The 19040-nt window shown below is 34.0% G+C and overlaps 1 protein-coding gene across 1 annotated transcript; it reads right to left on the reverse strand.

The window, feature by feature from the left end:
- Positions 1 to 916: 916 nt before the first annotated feature.
- On the reverse strand, positions 917 to 15712 carry LOC141708843 (formin-like protein 13). Its single transcript, XM_074512653.1, has 16 exons — positions 15341 to 15712; positions 13503 to 14203; positions 11296 to 11517; positions 9839 to 11181; positions 9610 to 9742; positions 8935 to 9006; positions 8090 to 8188; positions 7826 to 7867; positions 7660 to 7740; positions 7529 to 7579; positions 7362 to 7443; positions 5703 to 5797; positions 4106 to 4351; positions 2568 to 2636; positions 2404 to 2470; positions 917 to 1560 (listed from the first exon to the last, which is right to left on the reverse strand). The coding sequence occupies exons 1-13, from the start codon at positions 15411 to 15413 to the stop codon at positions 4274 to 4276; spliced, it is 3072 nt and encodes a 1023-aa protein (XP_074368754.1). The 5' UTR covers positions 15414 to 15712; the 3' UTR covers positions 917 to 1560; positions 2404 to 2470; positions 2568 to 2636; positions 4106 to 4273.
- Between the last annotated feature and the right edge of the window lie 3328 nt (positions 15713 to 19040).

A 19040-nucleotide genomic window follows, 5' to 3' on the forward strand; every position in this document is an offset into this window, starting at 1 on the left:
CGCCCGCATGGTTTGCACCGTTGCTCCTGCACATGAGTCCATTATATTCTTCCCCTTATTCTGTGGGCCCCACTACACATGGGCCCTAACACAAGACAGTGGACCCGCACGTTTTTTTTCCGACTGTTCTCCTCTACTGGCCTCGTTGATGACATCACTATAGTTTTATAAAGTAGTCATAAAGTGCATAATCCGTTGCTATAAAGTTAAAACATTTCCCAACAACAATGGTCGAGCCATTTTTCATTGAAAATATAAAGGTTTTACAGTTAAAAGCATTAAAAACAAATGAATGAATTGCTCACCTTTAAAACACTTGCTCTGCTTCTGCTATGTGGACTTAAAGCAATCCTAAGAACTTCCTCGAGTTCTTTTCCAAAAATATTACGAAAATTTTCGAAATTGTATTCAAGCTAGATGGATTGAATTATTGGTTATAGAAAGGATAGAAAGAGAACTAGAGTAAGAATTTGTAGAGATAGAAGAGATTGGGAGTGATGAAAGAGTAATATAGACCTTTTGGAGGATTTGGGGCCTGAAAAACCAACATTAATAGAAGTATAGAACCCAAATGAAAATTTTCAGGAATTAGTTGTTTATTACACTCAATTAACTGTAAGATCAAGTATAAGGGTGAAACTGAAGCTTTGCTACATTTTATTTGGATGTTATCCAAGGAAAAAGTGCAAAAGCCTTATAAGGTCCTTACAACAGCCAAAACAACTTGATGTCGCCTATCATGTACACTCACATACATTCCAAGTTCCAACCTCTTCGCAGAGAGGGTCTAACCATCTAAAGTAGTTCACAAGATAAAACACAGAGAACTACATCGAACCTACACAGTGAAAAATGAGAGTAAAACGCTCAACAGACAAACAGTTCAAGGAAAGATATTATTCCGGAGAAACTTAAATAGAAAAAAGAAGTAAAATTAAATTTAGAAGATTTTTATCACTAAATTCCTTACGGAGACACTTATCAGCAATATTTACAAGTTGCCTTTCTAACCAGACTGACTAGTCCTCATATCTAATACAGCGGATAGATCAGGCCAACTAGTCCTTACATTTAGCAGGATAATGAAAAACTCAATATCCTGAAACCTTAAACATTAAAAGCACATTTACTACTGAAAGCAGGTAGAGTAGATTACCTATCGACAAAATATCAAGCAAAAAACTGCCACATTAGGTTAACTTACAGGTCGACTTCCGATTTCTATATTCTCATATGCACTATCTCTCTCATTCACCATCAAAATCCTCTCCTCTTTGCCAAACTCCATCCAGGTCCTCCGCTTTTGCCAACATGAAAGGTGATTTTTGTTTCACCCTGCAATAGATTAAACTGCTTATCCCAAAAAAGGGATTGTCTGAAGCCAAATCGGACAGATCTATCTAACAACACTGATTTCAGAACCCTTATCTGAAGCATTCATCTTTGTTGACTCAGTGGCTGCTTCCTTTTCTGATTTTTTCTTTTCAAACTCCTGTTGCTTGCAATTTTCCTCGTGAGATTTATTGAACATCCTCACAAAGTTAAGTAAAGTTGAGACAACTGCAGCAAAGTTGATAGTAAAGTAATATAAGAGCTGTAAAGTTTTAATATGTTTGCGGTTAACTACAAAGCACAACTATTTTTCAGTGTTAATCTATAACGAAATAGGAAGTGATAGTATATACTACCTCCGCCCCCCTCATTTATTTACATTTCTTTTTAATTGCTCGGCACGCATTTTAAGGCGTATATAAAGTATAGTTCCATAACTTATTTTTAAAATTTTCTTTTTCTCAATAAAAATTTAAATATTGAATTTCTATTCAGAATAAAAAAAAATTTAAAAGTAATTTATGGAACTATACTATATAGGAGACTTAAAATGTGTGCCGAACCATCCCTCTCAAATGTAAAGAATTTCAGTTGAGGTAGAGCAGAATTTAACTGATGCAAAATAATATGCGGTTTGGTCAAGAGTAAACTTAGTGCAAAACCAACCATCTGACTATACAAACACTATTATTGCTGTTCTCAAACAGCATGCACAGATGAGTTCCCTCAAAGCGCTTGTGTCGGTATCCATCCATAATAGTTTTATTTAATATTCCTGAATACAACTATATCCTCAACTGATGACTTCAAAAAAGCACCACACACACCACATAGGTCTCTCATCAAGCGCAAACCATCTTAACCTACAAACTCTACAAACAGTAATTGAATATATAATTGTATTCCAGAGGTTTGTAAATTTTGTAGGCTAAGATGGTTTCTGGTGGTACATGACTCTCTCGTACATAAATACATTTATGTGTGTGTGTGTGTGTGTGTATGCTTAGCAATTTAAATGGTAATCATTGACCTCACAGCACACTGCTAATCAATCAAGTGTGCAGATGATACCTTGCTCGAATGGACAGCGAGCTGGATCTTCTCCAAAGTAAAGAATCAATGCATCTACATTTCTTCCCTTTAAAGATTTAAATGTTAAAGATAATAGGTCAGAACAAGAACAAAATATTATTGATAAAAAGAAACCCTTGAGCTGACTACAGTAAGAGCCATACCACCACAGAATAAAGTGAGGCTAAAGACCTAACTTCACCTTCAGCAAAACAAAGAAACTCCTTTAGAACCTGAGTAGTACAGATACAGGAATTAGAGAACCAACAAGAGTGAGTATAATAAACACAAATTGTTATTTCTGAACAAAAATATCAAGCATGACACCCACTTTAAGTAAGTTTGAGTTTCAGTAATCTATTTTTAGGGTTCTGAATGCACGATTTATGGGTAATCACTAGGGGATCCTCTGCCAATTTGACTACGTGGTTTACCTTACTTTGTAATTAAGTTATTTTACAAATAAGCAAAAGTAATTTTTGGACTTTTGAGCTATTATTACCTATTTGGAAAATATTATTATAATATATAACTTGTAACATATAAGTATTGCTTATGAGTATAGTAGATTTGTTTTACCCAAACAGACCAATATATTCCTTAAAGTTATTTTTTAAGTTTAGTATAAAATAAGTTCATGTTTATATTTTAGAGTTATGTTATTATTTTTTGTATTTATATACATTTCATGTATTATATCTCCGGCTATCTACAATATCTTCAACGGAGACCGTCTCTCGAGAATTTTCATGGTCGAAATGATCTTGTTCTGAAAATCAAGCTCATTGTTCTGCAGTTTTGAAATTAACTGTTCTGCACTTTTTAATAATATAAGTCAGAAAAACATCGTTCTGCATAGTTATACGGGTCTAACGATTTTGTGGTCTACAGTGAACTTTTGCCTTATATTGTAATATAAATTAAATGCATTATGCATATTAAACAAACATGTAAAAGCTCATATTTTTTTCGGTGTATATTAAAATACCTATAGTATATATACTAAAAGTAGCATTTGTACAAATTTAGAAGGACTTGTACAAACAGATCCAATTTTTCCTAACATTTAGAACACACTAAAATATTAACCAAAAAATCTTTCTAAGATTAGAAGGGCAGCAGGAACAGCTTAATCTTGTAACAGAACACTTTGGAAAATAAAGAGTGATGCACCAAAATTTAATATAGGGAAGAGTGACAGTTTGGATGAGGACAGTCGGGAAGACAATGACTTGTCTAAGTGCTATTCTTCGTAAATCTGACTCGCCACGAGGAAATAAAGACAGAGGTTACTGAAGAAGGGAGGAAATGTCAGGACTTCTAGCTCTTATATAGTACGCCAAATAATTGGTAGATGTTATGTACTCCAATAGTAGTTGAGGTGATTATTTTTTCTTTATACCATATTTACCAATCTTCTGCTTTCTGAATATGGACCATTTGACCGAAGATATCTATCATATAGATAACTAAGATCTGGAATCGACATTGCAAGCATAAATATAATATGTGTTATTGGATCCTTACTATCTCTTTTATCAAAAGTTTCCCATGATTAGCTCAAAGTAAATACCAGCCTTTGACCCATCTAACGAATTCCAATCTCTTTGCCTTATTTATTTCTTCCGCCACTATCTAATTGTACAAAGTAATAAGAACCCGCATCTGAGGTAACTAATTGCAGATGGTGCACAGAAATTACCATATGAAATTTTTCTGACACAGGTCCATCACTTTCAGACAAAGACAATTCCTGAACTACCTTCTCCAGTCCTTTGCTGATAGCTTGCATTTCCTCGGCCAAAAACTTTAGTATGTCGCATCAACAGATTGCCAACGTCATCACTTATTTAACAAGTCAATCAAGAATTCAAACCTTAGTTGACGATTCCAAGCTTCCAAGATCTTTTGAAAAATCAAGGAGTTCTGGAAGTTTCTCAGCAAGAACCTAGAAATGATTCAATAAATTAGAGTTGCAAAATTGTAGCCCACAGAATACAGGAGGACCGAATGCTTAAACTTAACATGAATTTTAGATTGATTCAATATTTTTGGTTACAAGAAAACTATGTATAAAAACAATAAATTAGGAAATGATTCACTGTCCTGATATAAGTTGACAAATTACAAACAACATTATAATCCCCACCTGTCAAATCGTCACGTAAGGTTCTTTTAGATTCAGCATTACTTACACTTCCATTTCCCCCTTTCTTTGTCAACCATGGTTTCAATATAACCATTGTATGGCGATCTAAATAGGTAATCAAAAATTTTAAAAACCCTCCAGGCTCCTGCATAACACTAATTATCTACCACCTAATTGGTTGCCTACGGAAACTATAACGAAGCACATAATTAAATAAATAATGCTTAAAATTGATTTTTTGGCCATTTCAGCGAAGTTTTTGTGAAGTTTATATTTGTCAGTTTCTGGCATACGTGATATATCAGTTCCATATCTAATCAAATATACCCAGATAGGTGTCCCCTCGATCAAGTTCTTATTTTAAAACACTAGTCTTAGATGTGTGTTAAAATCATCTTTATTGACTCTTCGTAGTGGACTACGGTAGGGAGCTCGATACTATGTAGCCTGGAGGTCCAAATTATAATCCGGAAAAGAACCCAAGTCTATTTACCATCTTCGACCAAAAGTAATTCTTAGACACATAAGTCAGCCCAAGACTACTAGATCACTCTTACCCATGTCTCTAGAAAACTCTTACAGCACTTATTATCACGCCGGAGTTGGACAATCCCTCGGTCAACTTTTGAAGGTTATCCTTCAGGTGAACAGAGGAGATATCCTCCCGGAAGTTTGATCTCCGGGTAAACCCCAGTTAACACATTAATTATTATCCACCAATTCCCAATATTTTGCATACACAGCACTCTTCTGGGTAGCATTTCTGAGAAGTGCTGGTTAAAATTTGTTAAACGCACAGCCGCATGTCCTTTCCTTAAATTTAAAAAAAGATTTAAGGAAAAGTTACAGTGTTGAAGGCTTTTTCTTACTGTAAGTTCTGTTTGGTATGCGGCTCAATGTGGAAGACTTTATTAAACTGAAAGCAAATTCCTTCACATGTTGTGTTTCTATGTAATAGCATGCACAAAAACAGTGAAAAGTTCTAAAAGATTTATTTCTAGACTCTAGTTCATAGCTAGCCATGTATTAGTTTAAAAAGACTTGTCTCTACTTCCCGTCTGTTTGATTTTCATATTCAAAGAAGCGGGGTAGATTACCGGACAAATTTCTAGGCACGAGAAGCATGCAGTGCTCTAAAGCCATTTTATACCTTGCATAAATAATGCATAAGAGTCATCTTGTTGTTGCGAGCACGTGTTTCGGTCAACTTAAGGAGGCTATCCAGTCTGAACCCAACAGCAGAGCCTAAAATATATGAACAATCAGCAAATAAGCGTTAAAGTTTTAAAAATTATTTTTACACAACATAGATCTTTCTACTATGCATCCATTGATTTTTATATCGTATACATACATACATACATACATACATATATATATATATATATTCAACAGAGAAGTTCAGAAGATTGCTGCCTCTTACAGCAGTATAATTTCACAAATAGGAAATTTCCTTAAAATGTAGGCTCCCTGCTCTTTTATACACATGATTAATAGCGTGAGTGCGAATATAAAAACTTCTAAATCCTGGCTGATAATTTCAGTGTGCAACCACTATCTGGCGGTGCTGAAATTGTGAAATCTTCTAAAGAGTTTCTGAACATACAAAACACTACAATTGTAAAGCTGATCTATTCTTTTAAGGAATAAATATTAATATGTTCACCGAAACAACAAGTAAAATCCATATACTAAGTGAGTAGCTAAGTTAAAATAGTCTTAGCAAAGTAACTATGTCCAGAACGTATAACTCTGTTACAATTTTTAGCTAAACTAAATGCAGGTAGAACATGTGGTAAAAGAGATAAGTTGGGCGGGCCCAGATGTATTGTATGAACTATGACTATGACTTGACTACTGTGCAATTAAAATATTAAACTGCTCACTGAACTCACACCTACATACCGAGTAGGATACTCGAGTCACTCTCAACAAATATAATCGATCCATCCATAACATCCATTATGTGACAAGGAATGTTATACAAAAAACCAAAAAAAATAAATCCAAAAGGATGAGGTTAAAAACTCTACGATTCAAGATAAGATTCGTTAAATTTGAAACTTAACTTGAATTGAAGCATGTCCAACCTTCGCACCTAAGGGAATTTCTATTCTTTTTTGTCTTCAATCAATCTCCTATCCTTTGGTAAGAATATTAAATCGATTTAACATTTTGACTGAAGATATTTAGAACAGAAAAAGTAGGAAAAATTTAATTTATCCCTTTTGTGAAGATATCTATGGTATGTTAAATATTAGTTCTGTCTAGAATGACCGGGAAAAACCAATTTAAACTACTGTGCCACCTGACATATGGTGTGAATGTATTAAGCCATTCAATATTTAACATATTCATAGTACAGAAAGATGCCCCCTTGGAGTCCATGTTGCAATCTTTACCACCTGTTCCGCCTAGTGTTTATTCTCACTTAATAATTTACAGATTGATAAGTTCTATGACAAGATTGACTCAAGTGAGACCAATTTGAATAGAGTGAAGCACCTGATAAAAGATACTCCCTCAGTCCCCCCGGCACACATTTTAAGGTGCATATAAAGTATAGTATGTAACTTATTTTTACAAATATTTTTTTTTTCTGAATAAAAATTGAATGTTTAATTTTTTTTATCAGAAAAAGAAAATTGTAAAAATAAATTACAGAATTATACTTTATATGCACCTTAAAATGCATGCCGGACACTCTCTCAGAAATTTAAACAGTTGGGGGGTAGAGAGGGAGTACGAGTTAAGTGAACAGCATTTAATTCGACCTATATATTTGTCAAAAAAAATTATAATAACTTACCTCTTGCAGTTCCCTGGTTCAGAGCATTTCCTAATGAAAGAATTGTCTGCATAATCTTTTTCAACTTGCAAGAACTTCTAATCTGATAGAATATTGAAATGAAGATTATTAATCTCATTTCCATTCAAGTGACTGTACAACTGACAGTAAAAAAAAAGAATAATTGCCTGTTCTGCAGCTGAATTTATAATATCCAAGCTGTTCCGTAGGTCAGAAACCTGATACAAAAATTTCATGCACTGAGCTAATCCAAAACAAGTATTTGCAGCTAGTGAAAACATTTACGTTGTTCTCTAACCTGGGATTTAAACTGCAATTTGAATGAGAGAACTCTGAGCTTAGATTCAGCACGTGGTACTTGCATTAGTTCAAAGAAGAACTGTCATGATTAAAAAAGCACCAGAGTTGAATTAAAAACCATAGATGACTCTATAAATTCTTCTAGGGAAGTCAAAAGCACAAACCTGTTCACACTTCCCTAACATATCAATCTCGCCTTTATAGTTCTGTACAAAGAACCATCAGTTAATTTTTTTTAAAGGAAACCATAAGTTAATAATTAATTTAAATTAAAATTTAACAGTTGAAAACAGTTTTTCTGGACGCATCTACTACTGCATTTTTCTAATAAACAACTGCATTCAAGATATATTTGATTTCTTATTTCATTTTACATGGATTACATTAATTTATATAAAATAACTAGCTCAAACATCGAATCTTGCTACCTTGAGCAACTCCATCTCCTCTTTGGTTGGACAAAATTTAATGAGGTTATCAACCTGATCTGCGTCCAGAGCCGAATCTTCCAAGGCTAGCACTGAGTTCTGACAGATCAAACAGCAAAAAATGATTGACAAAAAAATCCGTAAGTAACCCTATATGTAAACAATTTAACGTGCCCTAATGTAAGAGGGAATTTAGACACAGAGCCTATATTAAACAATTTGGAGTTTCAGGGTACGCCGGCGCGTATGCCGGCGCGTATGCTCGGTCTAACGTCGCTCCGCCCCTGATTTTAAAGGAGTCTAACATATATGAAGTAGTCATAAATTTAAAAAATAAATACATATATATATATATATAAGAAAACAATCATTCTGAACTTAAAAGGCTTCAACAATGAAAAAAATTAAAAGGGGAATAATAAGATTCATGTCTCAAGACTGGTCGTGCTATTAAGACTTAAATTATAAACAAATCCCTATTAAATCTCTGTTAATGATTATTTCTTTCAAAATAATTAGAGATTTGCTTTACAAGGGTCCATATTGACCAATATCATTCCAGTAAACGAGGCAGAGAAATGGAATGCATAACGTATACCTAGAACGCAAGAATGAACCTCCACCGAAATCCATGACCAAGGAATGAAACAATAATGATTATCAAAAGATAGAAAGGACATCATAATATAGTCTCATTACTAGGACTGATTCATGTAACCCGCCGATAAAAAATATAATGGAATGAAATTTCTGCAGCATGCTGGCCGACTGCAAGCATTCTGTAAAGTCCTTACAGACTCAGTTCCAAGACCTTTTTAAATATGTAAAATGAGTAGCTAACTTACCATTAACTCATTCAAAGGTATCTTCACTTTTGAGAGCATTATTTCACAATTATAGGCGCGTCTATGGTCAATCTGGAGAGAAAAAAAAGGAATAAGCAATGTCTTAAAAATGATCCCATCAGTTCAAAAATTGGTAATGAATAAGCTGCATTCTTGTGAGTTTATTTTCTTTAATTACATAAAAATATCTTCGTTGAGCCTAATGATCACTTTTATGAAAGATATGTATAACATGCACTGCAGCATGCTTGAATCATGCTTACAAAAACTTATGTCCATGACAACATCTTCATATACATGTAGTAATGAAGCGTCTAACAGATTACTAATTGAATTTTTCTTTAAAAAAAATTACCTAATTATTATAGTTTAGAATTTCTATCACCGTTTATTTAACTATGACCTATTATTCAAATGGTATTCTAGTGTGCTCCCAAGGGCACACAATAAAAAATGAGTTGTCAAATTTTGATTGGCTCCTACTAATTAATGATAATGGACCCCCCCCTGCATGCACAAAAAACCCAACTAATAACAAGAAGCCACCTCATAAAAGGGCACACATTGTGGAATCTAATGCAAGATTGCTGCAATAAATCCCACATACTCCCATAAAAATCCCACAATATGATAAACAAATAGATAGACAGTTGAAAGAAATAGAAAATATATTACCAGCTGCACTTTTTCAGGCTTGTTCACTACTGGGGAACGTGGATTTGTTTTACCCCCTGGACCACCTTTACCTGAAGTGGGAACAGCTGCTGAGAACAGAGACTCCAATTCTGATATATCAATATCTGGACCCCTAAAACACAAGACCAGCAGATTGCTTGTTATGAGACAAGTACCTAGAACATTTACAGAGAAACATCAACTATCCAACAAAAAAGGCTGTACGTACTTGTTAGCATCACCAGATCTTTGTGTCTCAGCCCACAAACTTCCTTGTACTGCTCTCGATAGCTTTAACCAATGCAACGGCTTCAATTTTTTGGTTTGATTGTTCCTAGTATTCATTGTACGAGATAAACCACGTCCTCTTCCCACAGATGGGGGTATAGCAGGGGGCGCCGGAGAGGGAGTTTCAGAATTTGCAGCTCCCGGAGGAGGAGGTGGAGATGGAGCTTGCGGATTTGCGGCTCCCGGTGGTGGCGGCGGCGGAGGAGCTTGTTGATTCACAGGGGGAGGAGAAGGAGCTTGTTGGTTTCCAGCATGGGACGGTGAACCGGGACCCGGAGGAGGTGGGGGCTGGGGAACCAATGTCGAGTCCTCAGACTGTGCAACTTGCGCACGATGAATAGGTGGAGACGGAGGTGGAGGAGGTCGAGGTCTGCTCTTCAAAGCTGAATTTTCTTTTAACGGGGGAGTAGGTGGAGGGGGAGGTGGTGGTGCTGGAGCCACAGACAGATTTATGGTTTGATCTATCTTTAAAGCAGATGTGGGAGGGGGAGGTGGGGGAGGTGGAGGAGCAGGCCCAAATTTACCCTTATCATTTTTTAATGAGACTGGAGGGGAACTTTGTGTTTGCGGAGGAAGTGGGGGCGGGGTGGAAGGTGGCATATTTTTAAATGAAGAAGATGACTCTGGAGGTAGACCAGTTTTAATATCTACATTCTTATTTAGAGGCTTAAAGGTGATCTCTAAGTCTGGTGGTAGAGGATGTGCAGAATTTACACTCCTAGATGTACTGTCTCTTAAAGGAGGAGTTTGAGGTGCATGCGGTGTTGACGAAGGAGGAGAGACTGAAGACTGTCCAATGTCTATAGCTGGATCTTTCACAGGTAGCGTCGGTTGATGTGGTGCTTTTGAAGAGTCCTCCTTCAGAGGTAGGCTGGGGGAAGAAACAGCTGATGGAGCTTTTTCAAGTCCATCATCTGTATCTTCAGTTATATCTTCGAGTTGAGTCAGTCTATGAGAGGTCCCGGACTGTTTCTCATGTTTTAGTGATTTGAGACTCGTTTGCTCATCTTGATGCTTTTTAGGACTTAATTGCGGCAAACGGTTGCCGGGTTCTTCAGTTTTATGAGTTTCAACATTTGGCCTCCTCTGGGCATTATCAGTTGACCCGGTTATATGCTGGACTACATCCGACATAGCATCTTTCTTCGGAACCAACCAATCAACACTATTAAAGATCTCTTGGACTTTTGCAAATGCCTCCACCGGGAGACCATCCTTTTCCTCGAAACAAGACAAGTCTACCGGAACTACAGATGCAGCAGCATCCATCTCAGAGAAAAGAACCTTTATCCAAATAATCAATGTTTAATCAATATTTGAATCTGTGTATTCATATATTATTCTTGTGGAAAAACAACAGCATGAAAGGGCAACGCAAGTTGCAAGATAAAAATTTACCTCTGCTCTGAAGTCGTTTGGAAATAGGTCCTTTGCATTCCACATCATATCTACATCATTTCGGTTAAGCATTATAATATTTGACCTAATGAAAGCCGTGTTAAACATGACACGTAATATCATCTCTTCTCGTTCCATGTCATCGTGTAAGTTGATACACTCAAGCACAACATCACCTTGAATGTGGCAGTTGATATCGATCTTAACTAATTCACATTCCGCCTGCAGTGACATATGTTGCAGATAATTATAATAGCAATAGAAAAGTCTGAATAGTGACAGAAGTCTATACGAGAGAGCACAACAGGCAATAACATATAAAAATGTGGCAAAAGCCAATAAGCAAGAATGGGAAATCTGTTCTTGAGTTTTGTTTGTAAAAAACATCAAATCGAAGTGCTGAAACCTCCCAGTGTAAATGTCATGTCATGTAACAGTTCCTATTAAGATTCATATCGCAAATTATGACTTTTGAGCAATATCCATGGTGTAATCTGTGGTGAACATATTATGTTTACCCAACATGATTTAATTATGAGGACAGAAGTTAGTTTCCCTTTATCACGAATGTTTGGCTGCACCATATTTTTATAAGATTTTCTTTACTTCAGAGGAATAAGTAGAATGTACCAGGGGCCCAACTTTCTTCTTTTGCTTACCACTTATTTTGTTGCCGCCTCATTTTTTATTTCTTTTGTTTGATATTCTCTCTATTCTCTCTATTTTCATATATCTTTTTTGTTATTTCTTTCCTCTCTTCCGTCTAAAAAAATAATTGCTATCATACTTTATTTCGTATAATTTTTTTAAACATTTGCCTACTTTCTCGTTGATTTTTTTTATTAAATAAAATTTATGATAATTTACTTACCACTAATATGACACTTATCTATTTTAAGTTATAAGTTAATTGGTTATATATAACCGGAAATCGAAAACCGTTAAACCAAAATTTTCAATATTTCGTTTTTTATGTAATAGTATAGATAGATTACTTAATTATAAAAAACATTTAAATATTCTATTTTCAAATTTCTTCTTTTTAATCTTATAATAATGTATTATATTATTATACTAAAATTTTATTTTTTTATAAAAAAATTAAAATTATAAGTTATATTTTACCAAACACATCAACAACTTATAAGTAAAACTATCCAAACGCCTAAATAACTTATAAGTAAAAATTTACATATCATTTATATGACTCATAAGTTACTTTTTTTAAGAAACCCCAAACGGGCCAAAGTGATGCCATACTTCATCAAGAAATAATATATATTGTCCAATTTTATCTTGTCCAAGAATTATTCATGTGATGTAGTAGGGTACTCCTCCTTCCACTATGCTGTGTGCTTATAAATATCACTCACAAATTATAAACATACACACAGGCAAACACAAAGGCTCAAATCACAAACTATATGCAACCTATGTACAATAATCAATTAGTATATGCTATACATAACAAGTGAACTACATATTCAAAATATTTAATTCCTACGAAAAAACTAATAACCCAACAGTATTTCATGTTTAAACACTAGTAAATGGATGCTGTAAAATTTCATTTCATTTTCAGATACATAATTGAATATTCTAACATTGTCAATACGAGTTACATCAAAATAATAAGATATCTGCAACCAAGTTTAGGAGATTGCGACGAATCTACTTATTGGTAGAGTACTTGTGGAAGTGTTGACTTTTCCTCTGATGCCCTGTTTGTTGGGCAAAGAAAACAGTGTTTTATAAAAATATTAGGCAAGGAAAATAAGATGCGTGTATAATATTTATACAAATTTTGGAGATGAAAATGTTTTCCTCACTTTCTTTAATCTATTTTTACAAGCACGTGATCCTCCATTATTTAATTTCCCAAGCAAATAAAACATAGGAAAACTAGGAAACTAATTTCGCAGGAAAAAAAATTATGCCCAACAAACAAGATCTTAGTTACTGATTTTTTTTCAATTCGCCTTTCAGAATATTGCTTCCAACAGATTGATTTGATGCTAAGTAACACATAAATCACATGGCCACGGGCAAAATAAAACAAGCAGTGAAGGATTACTCCATTTCGATAAGGAGAAACATTAATAATATGTAGCAATATATATCATTTCAAATAAAAGAACTACATATAGTATAAATAATGAACATTTACATTGGTGGTAATACCAATTCAGCAAAAGAACCAAACTTACCTGCTTGTAGTGCCGGACAGCCTTGCTCTGCTTTGGTGTTGAGAATAGAAGTTTAGGATTGCGATCAGAAGCCATGAAAGGATCCTGTCCATATATATGAAATATTGGACGACAACCTCCTCCTCTATCAAAGTTAGGAATCATTCTAATAATGATACAATCCAATGTGAGTGCCCTGTCTAGTGGGGGCCATTCCGCCCCCACATTCCTCCTTGAAACATATTGTAAATACCTTATCTGAGAAGGTATAGGATTAAGTGGTGAGAGAAGCTGTAAAAGCTCCTGAGGTGCCTGCTTGTACACCATGTCCAAGGTCTTCTGCTCCCCGTAAAATTGCTTACTGTAAATTAAAAGTGCAGCCAACATGAAAGCCAGAACAGGCCAAGCACCCCGCTCACAATGCATTAGGAGCACATTTTGTTTCCCTAGTGATAGCCAACTCTCCCCCGATCGTAAGAAATGGTGGATGACCTCCATTGGGAGCAATGGACAACCTTCATAATGCCGGGGGTAGTCCATTATAGTTATGTCATACTCGGACAAGGCATTAGCAATTTGGCTCGGTGTCCCCTGCTCATGGAAATTAAATACCAGGATTGAGGCGTCAGGGTAATAATCTTTAAGCTGACCAATAACATTCCCAACGTAGTCTTTATATTCTTCTGCTTCCCAAGTATCCGTGGTGAAACAACAATCAAATACTACATATGCAAAAGATTTCAACAGAATCACTCGAATATTAAAAATATATCATCATCACCCAAAAAAAACATCACTAAAGACATAACATAAATACATAATTATTGTGTGTGAATATATTATTATTTTAAAGTCCTTCAAATTTTATATAATCAATTACAATTACAGAGGAGAATAAAATCTCCAGTCTTTTATTGCCAACTTACCAACAAAAACAAATCAAGTTCTAATTGATCTATGGCACAAACTACAAGATTTTAAATTCATTCACAGTAAACAAGTAGCTAAAACATTCCCTAATCTAAAACTGGAGTGCACGCATGTATAGAACACTATAATTTTAACTATTACAGTCTAAAACCTGTATGCGCATTCAGACATTAATAGATTGCATCCCACTAAAAAAATTAATTAGGAAATTAGCATAATACAGGAGCATATTGGTTACACATACATAAGCAAGTGCTCAAATGAGAACCATAATGAGAACTGTGGTGATTTCTAAGGTGAAACCGGTAATTCCGATGTAAACCAGTAATCAGAATCTCAATACAGATCACCAAGGGTTTGCATCAAAACCACTAGTTCTCATTTTTAAGTTAGCTCCCGCCCTCCCTCTCGCATCAAAATCACTAGTTCAATTATCAATTTGAGTTACCCCTCTCTCTCCCTCTCTGCATCAAAATCACTAGTCCAGTTCTCAATTTGAGTTATCTCTCTATCTCTCTCACACACGCATTCATTTCTCTCTATCTATAGTTTTAAAGTGTTATCTAAAGTAACTAGAATTATTTGATTTCGCCGTCAATCACAACCATGGAATTGAGTGTAAACAATATTCCAACACATACATTGAGATAAACTGTATTAAAAACAGTAAACTAAATTAAAAAATCAACAAAACCACAATAAATCAAATTTAAAAGAGAGAGATAAAAAACAGGTAAAGTGGTAAACTAAACAAAAAAATCGACCAAAGCACTATAAATCAACTTAGACACAGAAAGAGAGAGATAGAGAGAGAGGGGGGGGGGAGCGAGAGAGGGAGAGGGAGGGAGGGAGAGAGGGAGAGAGAGAGGGAGAGAGAGGGGGAGAGAGAGAGAGAGAGAGAGAGAGAGAGAGAGAGAGAGAGAGATTACCATAAACACGCTCAGAAATCTCGAGAAGTCTATCAGGTGGCTTCTTATAAAACAATCTCTTAAACAATGCCATTCACCAATAACATCCAGATTATAAAAAAACCCTAATTACTCTTAATTCACCCCACACACATATATATCTGTGTGTATATTCTACACGTACAAGGCCAATTGCAAAATTATTTCGATAAAAGCTAAATTCTATATCTCAACAAGTATGTTTATGTAAATGTATGTATGTACAGGTGAGATTGCAGGATTGTGTACGATCTATGAATCACTTTGTGTAATTTCAAAGGGAAGCTCAGGTCAGCTTGTTTATAATTTTGTGTTATATGAAGGACGCGTGTACTTTTTTAACATTTGAGTCACACGTACAGAGTCACAGAGATAGCGTTATTGCCAATTCCTGTATTTATCCATCCCGTCGGGCCCAACTTACGCTTGCAACTTTGGTGTTCCAAAATTTTGAATTTAATCGATTCGAACCGATCCGAATTCAACTTTTTATTTGTCCGAATTTAAACGGGACTTTAATAGAGTAAAAAATTATTAAAATTAAATTAAGTAACATAAATTAGAATTTTGTTTGTGACCCATTTTAACCTGATCCATATCCTCATATGTATAATATACTTTGCATTCATTGAATATTTTGCATGTGAACATACGCGGATTCCCCGATTTTCTAAATAAAAGATGAGTAGTGTGCCTAAAAACTAAACTAGAGCTTACGATTCGTTCGTTTCGTATATTTCGTGTCGTGTGCTTTTGTATTTCGTGTCATCAATGTTTAATCCAAACCCGAACTGTTAAAGATTCGTTTCGTTTCGTTTAGTTTCGTGTACTTTCATTTTGTGTATATTTCGTATCGTGTTACGTGTAATTTAAAATTAATAATAAAATAAATATAAAATATAATTTATATTTAAATATTAATTTTTTACTATTCAAGTCTTAAGTTAATAAGTCATAAAAACTTAAGTACGGTCAAGTCTTTTAAAATTTAAATTTAAATCTATTTTTTTGTAAAAATTATATATAAAATATTTATATAATTTTGATAAGTTTATTTATATATTTATTTATTTCGTATACTTTCGTTTCGTGTTATGTACCTAAGGGTAAAACCAAAATTGATAATAAATTCATCCGTGTACTTTCGTGTTCGTGTATCAAAAATGTCAAACCAAATCCGTTATTTTTGTTTTGTTTTCGTATCATATTATCGTGTTGTGTATCCACTTGTGACAATAGTTGAGCGAGAATAGGGTTTGAACCCCTCCTTTTACCTTTTAATGAATGTTTTGGTGTGCTCTTTTATCTCTACTTTTTTTTTTTTTAGTATTTTCTACTTTTCTTGATGTATCTTCCCTAACATATAAATCATGGTGAAGAGGTGAAATATGGAACAATGGACCAAAATATCACTTTTGAGTGCTAAATGGTTCAAAATGTCACTTTTAAAAATAATGGCCCAAAATGTCACTTCAAAACAGTACTTCGTCTTCCATTTTGTATTTTTAGTACAAAACGGTACATAATGTTCCGTTTTAGTACTTTAATTTTTTTATAATATGCAAAACGGTGGTTGAAGTAGCGTTTTGACTCAAAACGGTACATCATATAACGTTTTGTACCAAAACGGAACTTCATCTACCGTTTTGCGCATAAAAAAATCAAAATACCAAAACGTTACACGAAGTTCCGTTTTAGGTGTTTTACATAAACTGTACACGATGTACCGTTTTGAATTGACATTTTAGGGCCATTTTAGGGTCATTTTAGGGTCACCACCCTGAAATATGCATAATATTCTTATAATATTTTAATTTTGCATTAATGTTTTATCAACTCGAAAGTTTAGCACATTTTTTTTGGCCCCCTATTTTTTTTTTGCATCTGCCACTTCATATGAAGCTACTTTTAACATTCCACCCGATCTAACCCGATAAATTTAAATCGCTCTAATCAGATTAAAAATTATTAAAACCCAATTATATGGGTTGGGTTAGAAATTTTATCTCTTTTCTCTTATGTCCCTTTTTAAACTCGTGAGTATATTGCAACGGTCGGGGTTGAACCTGCATTGTAAATTCAGAGATCTTTAAAAAATTTGAATCTCGAAACTTGATCCGATCTTGAAAAGAACCCGAAAAATCCCATTCGAGGAAAAGCCCTTCACCCGGCACGCAAACCTTAGATGAGGCTCCTCTTTTCTCGTAAATCTATCCCAACCCCAAACCCTAAAATCCGGATAGTAAAATCAAAGGGTTAATATCAATTACAGCAGTAAAAGATAGTAGTATTATAGAGGGGGCGTTTATTTTGCATCGGGCAAACATAATGGAATCGAGAAATAGGAAGTAAGAGAAAAAGAGTAATATTTCTAAATTGTTTTACTTATTTGGTCCGGATTTGAAAACGGAATGAAAATTTACATGATTATATTTGTATTTCATTTTTCTGGTATAGTGTAATCTCAAAATAGCAAGGTATATTTAAATTTACCACAATACAATTTAACTATTTAATAAAATCGCATTTTTAAAAATAAACTAACATATAAATTATATCAAAATTATTTTTAATTTATTAAAAACTATTCTTTTTAGTTTTTTATTATTTTAAACCTTTTTACATAGTTATCTATTTTTTATGATGTAATATTAAATTATAATTGAAAATGTAAAAGAAAACTAGGAAATGAAATACTAGCGAAAGTGGAGAATGAACTTAAGAGCATTCTAACAGCAACTTTAAATTGACTTCACCTTTTAAATAAAATTCTTACATAAATTGGAGCTCCAACGACATATTAGAGATTCTTTAAAAAAAATCAGAATTTATTATATCTCCTCAAACTTAAGAATTACTATATGGCTCTTAACTTCTATTTATAAATAAAATATTATTTCCCTCCATTTCTTACCCCACTTTTGTTTCGCTTTAATGTTCAAATATGAATAAAATATAAGTAGAGAGTGAATTAAAAGAGTATTGTTAGAGTTGACCCTCTTAAAAATATGTTAACTTACTAAGAGAATCTCCGGCAGTCTCTTAATAAACACTTAAACAAGATATAAAATATTTGACTCATAGTAAGTTAACACGTTTTTTTAAGAGTCTTAACTCCAACAATACTATTTATATCCGCTCTCTATTTATATTTTATTAATATTTGAACATAAAAGTGAGCCAAAAATATGTAAGAGTTGAAAGAAATGAATATTTTATTAATAAATACTACCTCCGTCTCAATCATTTCTATACAAATGGTTTGGGCACGGAGGACAAGAAATTTATTAAAATAATATTAGTTTTGGTGAGGTAGTGGGATGAGAGAGAAAGAGAAATTGTAATTTAGTGAGAAAAAGTATAAAGTTGGATAAAGTGGTGGGACCAATCAATATTTAATGAATAAAGTGAGTGTAGTGGGAGAAAGTAACGGATGTGGTTGATTTGTATATTATTAAATTCTTATTATTTTTGGTAAGTTTGAAATGTATAGAATTGAATGAGAAATCCAAAAAAAGGAAAATGTATAGAAATGAATAGGACAGAGGGGAGTATAAGTTAAGAATTATGCAGTAGCTCTTAAGTTTGAGACGTGATAATAGACTCTTAACTTTTTAAAAAGACTCTCGGACCCTGTTGTAACTCTAATTTATGTCAGGCTCATTTTTCAAGTTAAGAGCCC

This window comes from Apium graveolens, chromosome 2 (assembly GCF_009905375.1).
Source record: "Apium graveolens cultivar Ventura chromosome 2, ASM990537v1, whole genome shotgun sequence".
NCBI classification, from domain to species: Eukaryota; Viridiplantae; Streptophyta; class Magnoliopsida; order Apiales; family Apiaceae; genus Apium; species Apium graveolens.

Bases quoted from the DNA above. Each gene is read 5' to 3' on its own strand.
- LOC141708843 (XM_074512653.1), bottom strand. From the start codon at position 15,413: ATGGCATTGTTTAAGAGATTGTTTTATAAGAAGCCACCTGATAGACTT. The intron at 9,743-9,838 runs GTACGTACAGCC...CTTGTGTTTTAG, and splicing joins AGATCTGGTGATGCTAACAA to GGGTCCAGATATTGATATAT. The intron at 8,189-8,934 runs GTAAGTTAGCTA...TTGATCTGTCAG, and splicing joins TACCTTTGAATGAGTTAATG to AACTCAGTGCTAGCCTTGGA.